General features: G+C 32.3%; 1 protein-coding gene across 3 annotated transcripts; it reads right to left on the minus strand.

Moving 5' to 3' along the window:
• Window positions 1-3,353: 3,353 nt before the first annotated feature.
• LOC130654573 (uncharacterized) lies at window positions 3,354-4,895 on the minus strand. Of its 3 annotated transcripts, none has more exons than XM_057457183.1 (2): window positions 4,822-4,895; window positions 3,354-4,384 (listed from the first exon to the last, which is right to left on the minus strand). In XM_057457183.1, exon 2 carries the CDS (start codon window positions 4,326-4,328, stop codon window positions 3,612-3,614), a length of 717 nt encoding a protein of 238 aa, XP_057313166.1. In that variant the 5' UTR covers window positions 4,329-4,384; window positions 4,822-4,895; the 3' UTR covers window positions 3,354-3,611. The 3 variants fall into 3 exon arrangements, with proteins under 3 accessions (XP_057313166.1, XP_057313167.1, XP_057313165.1); XM_057457184.1 differs by lacking the exon at window positions 4,822-4,895 and adding an exon at window positions 4,724-4,738; XM_057457182.1 differs by lacking the exon at window positions 4,822-4,895 and adding an exon at window positions 4,537-4,716.
• Between the last annotated feature and the right edge of the window lie 3,312 nt (window positions 4,896-8,207).

Raw genomic sequence — 8,207 nt, forward strand, 5'->3', positions numbered from 1 at the left:
CGAAGATTTCAAAATAGTCGAAAGAGTAACCCTACTCAGTAAACAAAAAATCGCAATACCAATACAAAACCAGCAACGAACTGACTAATTTTTAAATTTTGATCGAGTGCTACTTTTCCAAATCTTGTATTTTTAAAATATTAATATATTACAGAATTTATTTCGACGCATCCAAAAGTGTATGTATATTTTATAGCTTTTGGTTTTTAAGTTTTTTTGTATTCATTTAAATTTAGAAATATCTTATCTGGATTAGGAAAATTAACCTACACGATTCCCCTTTCTTTATAAGCAACTAAATTTTACTGCGCAACGTCAGAGTAAGTAATATTGGGTACTATTCGTTAGCCCGTTGAAATGTCTACAACTCGCTCGTCAACATATACTCTGCTTAAAAAAGGCTGCAAGGTTGCTTTTTTTGAGCTGAGATTTTAAAAATACATTACAACCAATCCAAGCAAAATCGACTCAGAGGTTGCCTTTTCAGTCGGATAATCCTTTATACTTGTTCGTGAGACATTTTTTGTTTGTTTTTAAATTAAATAATCATTTGCTTTTTTGGTAAGATGGTTATAAATCACGTATTGCGAGTTACGAGTTGTGACAATTTTTAAAAATTTACTTAGATTTTCATCATGAACGAAATCAAATGCGACACAAGAAAACATTGTAAGATTGGTGTATTGCGTCAATAAATTCTGAAATTTTACAACGACAATAAGGCTATTGACATATCTGTTCCGATTCTGCAAAATACAAAGAAGTATCGCCGCAGTAAACATGAAAACGAGGTTTATTATGAACATTTTATTTTTCACAGCGTGTTTTTGCTAAAAAGAAGACTTTACCACAAGATTTTAACTTTATAGTCAAGCTTTATTATAGATACAGATAAAATCAAAGAGGCTAGTAGTAGTAAGGGTGAAAACGAAAATATTCTCGTGGTTCGGAGTGTGCAGCTTTTGTTCACACTGGATTTTATATTTTAAACGATGACAAAAATGAGTACAACAGCTCATGATCATTCATATGCCAAGTTCCATTCAACACAAAACTCCTTAGTCAATATATGTATACTTCAGAAGTAAATGGAAGATGACATCAAGGAACTTTCCAATAATATTATTGTGCTAAAAAATAATATTATGGATCTTAACAAGGAAATCAAATTATACCAGAGCAAAGCGTTTTCTTTAAAAAATAAAAAATGATCCATGTGCAGTAAAATCTTGGACAGGGCTAGGAATGAACAATGCCTTGTCAAGAAAACGCAGCTATATGTACTTATTGTTTGTCTTGCCATGTCTCAAATCATCTTTTAAGAATAAGACTCACTAAAGATTTTTGCTTGCAAACCTAGGGGACCTTATGACACTCGAGACCTTTATAATACCATAAGTATTGCGCTCTTCTTCGGAACATGTAGGGATATTAATAGTGTTCCTATCATTTTTTATGCGATAGAATACAGCATAAACTCGAAGGATAAGGTCAGATTTTGTGCTAGATGTTTTCTCCTTGTAAACAAACAAAATCTTTTTTAGTTCGGGAACACGCAATGATCCTAAGTCTTCCAAACCATTAACTGTTTTAGTATGAGATAATAGTGCTTGCAACTGATCCATATTGCACTTAAGTGTAGCCAAAAATAACAAAAATGTATATATTTGTTAAGTAATTTGTGCACTTTCCCGCTACAATTTCAAATGGTTCATAATAAACCTCGTTTTCATGTTGCGCTTTCATTTTGAGCCGCCACGGTTAATTGTGAACGTGTGATATGGAAAAGAGCTTATTAACAAATGTCAAGAGAATTGATAGTGTGTTTAAGCCTTTAACATCTTTCGTCGTTTTATTTATTTACTGCTGTCAAAGAACGGTTTCCACTAGGAAGAAAAATCACTTTATGATGAGTGGTTTTGCGATAATTAATTATTATGAAGTATTGAAAATGATTGGACCTAGTGACTAACTGGGAGGAAGGGTCATGGCGGGTAATTGCACTGTTTAGTATTATCCGTATATCTGCTAAAATTGATTTCTGAAAAATGAAATGCCGCAAAAAAAAACCTAATCGATTTTGGAACAAGGAACTCTGCCCCACCATTAGCTTTTTTTAATTTTTTTTTCTGCGCTAAAATAAATAATTTTTGTGTGAATAATTTTAGCGCAAAAGAAGTTTGTTAATTTTTATTATTGTTTATCGTGATTTATTTTCATAGAAGTGTTGTGTATAACTATAAATATATTTGTAACTAATTATTGCTGAATACCATCATCAAAGCAAAATATTTATTTTTGTTGCTGAAATGAAGTCAAAAAAATAAGGCCCGCGATATGGCAAAAAAGAGCAATTTACAATTCAGTTTGTCAGCAACGACGGAAAACAACCTCTCCCAAGGTTTAAAAAAAGATGTCGAAAGTCCTTAAAAATACCAAAAAAATTCAACTTTTTCCTTAAATGTCTAACTCGCACTTTACTTTTCCAACTCGAACTTTAAATTTCCAACTCGCACATTTAAAGCAACTCATGACATGTATGTAGCAACTCGTGAATTTCAACTCGCAGCTCGTATTTTAAAAACTAATAAGGAACTCATAACTTGCGGATTTAGGCTTGTAACGAACGACTTGTAACTCGCAACTTGTAACTCGCAATTTGGGTATTGTGTGAGAATTTTATATCAAACCCAGGAGGATACAAAACAATCGAATCGAATAATTCTTAACAGATTTGTTAACAATTTTCTAAACTGATTGATTTTTTGTTACCTTTGTTATGTTACCTTTGTGTCAATTTTAATGCATTTTTTAACAACTTAATCACCAGGTCGAAACTCAAGTTCCTTACAAAAAAACGTGTAATAGAGCCCATCTTGATTTCAACATGACTAGACGATGTTAAATTTTGACAGTTTGTTTGGATTTCACAATTATCTCGTTTATTCTGATGGATTAACAAAGACAAATATATGTTGAAATAAAAACAAAATACTTTTAATTTACTGTGCCGTTGCCAAGGGAATATTTACTGAAGCAATGAAGTTCAAAATTCTGTGAATTGTCATGATCTCTGAGAAGTTGAACATGTAATATAATACTGTACAGTTTTTCCCCTGCATTTTCACACCATAGAATTTGGTGTGTGTTTCATACAGTAACCAACTTTTATTCCAGATTCTTTTTAACGTCCTTAAGAGCGGTGTTGATGAGGTGTTAGTGTGATAAATGGAAAACAGGGTTTCCTCTCTAGAAATTTAAAAACTTCTGCTCTGTTTTGTTTGCAAAAAACGCTAAATTCTGTTCTCCCAGAAAAAAGTTTGCTGGGCAAAAAACAGGCTCACTAAAAAATATGAGTTTTAATTTATTTGTTGTGTTTGATGTAGATCATGAACATAATATATTTATGCATACAAGTATCACATATATAAACATATAAAAATATAAATACAGTGAAATAAAATATTAAAATAAATATAGTCCTTAGATTACTTTTAAGTGACTCTTTTCTCTTTTAAGTTAAAAATATATCCCCCCTTTAGCACCCGCACTTTGCATATAATTTGTCATGCTGTCATTCTCGATCACTGTAAAGTCCGACCTTGGTCCGACTACCTTTCTCCTTTTAATAATATTTTCGTTCTGTTTCGGTTTTTATGTTTTTTGGTTATTTCTTTTGTTATTTTGAGAGCACAAGCATTACACAGACATATGTCATTGTGTGAACTTCTTTTCAATTCTTGTTCCTGCTTCACTGTATGGCGAATGTATCGACAATTTAGTAGTTCATTATATATCACTCCAAAGTTATATATTTCGTTAACCTCTTCTTTCTCTTTTGTGATAAGAAACTTTAAATTGTCTCGTATCATACACCAATGTCTTCGCGCTTGTACTCTTTCAGGTGTTACCCTACCTCTCCTAGTGAACGGAGGGGCGGTGAACGCCCGAACACAACTTGTTGCTGACGTCATGTTGGGTCTCATTTTTGTGACGTCAATAAGTGTCAGCATTTGTCTTGACGGACTTTTTTTTAAAGTCACGCCTCGATGTGTTGAAGGTGTACCTGGTTGACTGCAACTTGAGCTATGTACAGAAGCCTGATCATCTTTTAAATGTAATTCAGGAAGTACTCGACATTGTCGCAGTAAAAACTCCTCTTGTTTTCTCGATATTCTTCCGCATGATTTCACCCTCTCTTTCTTGTATCGGTTAATCGTACTTTCCATTCGGCTTGTCGTGCGTCGATTAAAATTGACGGCATGCTTCTGTCGAAAAGATGCGCCATTTTGAAGTCCAAACATGAGTTGCTCGTAGTAAAAATCCATTTTGTATCTTGTGATTTCTTAACTGGATCTACATGTACTGCTTTAAAAGCCTTGTTCTAAAGTTTTAATCAAAATAACTTCAGATAAGTTTATGACATCGCAGTGCGGCAATATCTTCTGTTGTTGGTAAGTGCATTAAATACTAAAAACCAGCTCGCAACTAATATATTTTCCAGAATCCTGTTTTTATTATAACGAAACTAATTACCTATCTTATTTGTACTACCCTCGAACCCAGGCCTTTATTTATGATCGATTTGTTTTTTCTGAACACGTGATCGTTTCGATCTTGAGAACGAAACTGTCTGAATATTTACACAAATATTGAATTTTTAAACCTCGAAGTATTGAACAAACATAAACAACATCTTCTTCGTACAAATTCATCTACTAACCTTAATCACAAATCATTTAGACGTTTTCGTTGTGTCAGTTGAAGCTTTTAAAAATTGAGATAAAACGCTATTACGTAATTCACAAATGAGTCACTTACGGAATGACACGCGCCCATAATGTTGGGTTGCCATACGGGCTCTCCTCCTTTTCAAATTTTGCCGTTAAGTCTTTCAATGTACCTAAAGTACGATGAAGAGATTTCAGGTTTGCGTGGGTGGAACTACGTATACAATGTGATGTATGTTTTAAGTTTCCGGCGTGTCATGTTTTTGCACTCTCCCGAAATTATTGTTTGTGAGAAGTGAGGAAATACGTCAAATAGCTGAGACTGTGCTAAAGCTTATTTTTTGGTGTGACGTGTATTGTTGACTTTGAATTTTGCAAGCAACTTCCCTTAAAAGTTAGAATGCTTTTTAATCTTTACTACATTAAAGGAATAAATTTTGCAAAAATCGATGTTGTATTTTTTCCGTTTAATTTTCATTTTAAAGTGAATTTACTCTATTTTTTTCTTTCTTATTTACCGAGCACTTATAGAGATACTTAATTTCAACTTCACAAGTCTTTATTTTGTCTCAAAAGCATTATTTTTTTGCAGAATTCGCGAAATGTGATCCTCGCAAAATTTAAGGACTTGCTAACAAAAAAAAAATAATTTTTTTTGAAAATGTTTTCACGAAAAATTAATTTTCCTGAGGTCAAATAATTTTTTTCTTTAACGTATAAAAAAAGCCTTTATTTTCCGGTAAAATCTTCCTGAAACTTAACCAGCCGCCATTGAAAGTGCTTGTTTAAAAGCCTCGTTCCTAAGTCCTTATAAAATTTTATATCAAAATAAAGATATCTATTACAGCGTGCTTTATACTCCACGGTGGAGTACTTGCTCTCCTTAATATTTTCCGCCGTTATTATTCGTGCATTCAGTTGTTGGCCTAAGTATCCGTTTTGGAAATTCTTTTTGGAGTAATGAATAGAAGCTATTTTTAGAAGTCAAACAAAATATAAATGCCACCAGCTTTCACACATAAAAACCGACGTACGACAATTTATATATAACGATAGTAAGTAAATTGTCGGCAAAGCTAATGATCGACGTTAAGTAAAAGTCTACGATAACAAAAAGACCAAGGTAGCTACTGGTTTTCAAAAATGACGACTCCACTCCTGCAGAAAGTACCAGCTTCTTTGGTGGTCATTCGTGCTGATAAAAGTTCTTTCTATGGCAAATAGAAACTCTTCCATTGACATTCTCCTCACGATTAAATCCTTACCTAAATATTGATAAATACACTAAATTTCATGAAAAACAAACAAATAAGTAATTTGATGATAACTCGTAACATATTCTAGGAGGAGGTATATTTAACATTCACAATATATTTTACAAGTATATGGTTTATGCGAAATGTATATTCTTCTTCTGTTTGTAAAAAATCGTGTCTTTTGTTTGTAAAAAATCGTGACTTAAGGAACAGTAAATGTGAGGCAAACACCTTGCTGTCTGTAAATATTACGTTATTTTACTTAACTCATCATAATCTAAAAGTCAACTATTATGTTTGTGGTTGTTCCACATTAATCTACCATTTTTAAGCTGTTCTCTCTATGGCAACTCTGAAACATGTGATTTTTACGTGTTGGTGTGTGCACTGTGTATAACCCTATCCAATATTGACATTTTTTTGGTTGTTTGGTACTTTAATTTAAACAACTTTCGTGAATTATTTGGATTCCATTTGATTCAGTTGATAACTTTACAAAAAGGAATATAATTGAGAGTACAAATATGGTGTAGATTTATAGTCATGTCTGCATCTATTGTAACTGCGTCCAGAACCACAGTACCCTTCTACATGTATTGTATTATACGATACATGTAGATGCATGTAAGTGTACGAAGGTGAAAAAAACGTATACTATTTGTTATTTTTACCTTCGTCCATATTCTAAAAATTGGTATTTCGTGCCTTTTGTCGACCTGAAATGAAAATGTTGTTAAAGAAACTAAAGATGTGGAAAACCTGATTGACATTTTTTTAAACCCGCTTTCAATGATCAACATCATATATAATCTACATAATTCTCTAAAAACACATTCATAGTTGAAATATCTAACAATGCAAAAATATGTAAAATTTCGAGCACTAAGATAAACAGATATTTTCTGTTTTTTTAAAAGTTAAACACTACGTTTATAAAGGTAACTTAGTTTTACCGAGTCCTTCTATAAGAAAACGTTAAGGAAACCCATCCATATGGTGGGTTCAATCACTGATAATTCTTGAAATTGTTAAATTTTTATGTCGCGGAAACCTGTTTTGTGTAGACACTATTAATAATCTCCGCCATGGAACAGTTCTGCTCTATTTAATTGGTATCATTAAGATTTCCCAATTGTGGTGCAACCTCAATTCACGCGTTTCATCCTCATATCAAAAAATGCTACAGGCCCTGGGATCGAGGTTGATTGTGGCGCTCAATGTAACATTTTAATTTTCCCTTTGCGAAAGAATGCTAAGTGTTTAATTGTAACCTCGATCAATGTTACAATTGATTTCTTGCATAAAAAAATGTATGAAATTTTTATAGTGAATTTTTATTTGTTTCTGTGACGTACGTGAAGAAACACCATCCAGCTTCGTTTAAATTTTTATAATTTTTTTCTTTTTGAGTGGGCTTTTAATTGCACCGGTAAGTGTAATTGTAAATGTTAGAAATTTCTCGGATCAATCGAATTCATGTATTTCGCGGAATTCTTTTCTTTATATGTCTTTCACAAAGCTAAGGTAAAAATAAACAGACTAGAAGATAAATTTAATAGTTCCCGTTATAATTTCATTTTGCGAAAATCTCCCACCATAAAAATAGTTCAAATAAATAATCAGATGTGGTATAATCCAGTTGACGCTCGTTTTTTTTATGTGCTATGTTTTTTTAGAAGTGCCCAAGTAAGTCGAAATCCAAAAACCTTAAGAACGGGGGTTAGTTTGCATTGTTAAAGCTTTGAGAACGCGGGTTTGTTCTCCTTATGTTGTGCGCATAAATTAATTATTGACTTCGAATACCGCAATCATATCCGTTATAATTCGTGACTTCGCGAGTCTTTTTTTATACTTACATCAACAGTACTGTATTGGTTGTGGTCTAAGAAATATATCATCAGCTTCAATTTGCAAAAAAAAAACACGCAAAAAATCTATTTTTATTCGCATAATTAACACGCAAACATATACGGAATTCAAGTCATTGATATCCCTAAATTTGAACCTATGCTTAGTCAAACATTTATATAATAAAATTATTCTTTCTCCTTTGGGCAATACGGTGATGCTGGATAAGTAACCGTAGATAATGAAAATTAGTAAATTTTTAAAAAACTTTTTTTTTCGTGAAAACGAAATTTCTCCATTTCTTTTCTCCGTACAAAATTACTGTTCTATTCTATTTTAAGTAAATTTTTCTTTATTCCTTTATTCAAGGTTC

The sequence above is a fragment of the Hydractinia symbiolongicarpus genome, chromosome 8 (assembly GCF_029227915.1).
Source record: "Hydractinia symbiolongicarpus strain clone_291-10 chromosome 8, HSymV2.1, whole genome shotgun sequence".
Taxonomy (NCBI): domain Eukaryota; kingdom Metazoa; phylum Cnidaria; class Hydrozoa; order Anthoathecata; family Hydractiniidae; genus Hydractinia; species Hydractinia symbiolongicarpus.

Coding starts and splice junctions, on each gene's coding strand:
- LOC130654573 (XM_057457183.1), bottom strand. CDS start 4,328: ATGGATTTTTACTACGAGCAACTCATGTTTGGACTTCAAAATGGCGCA.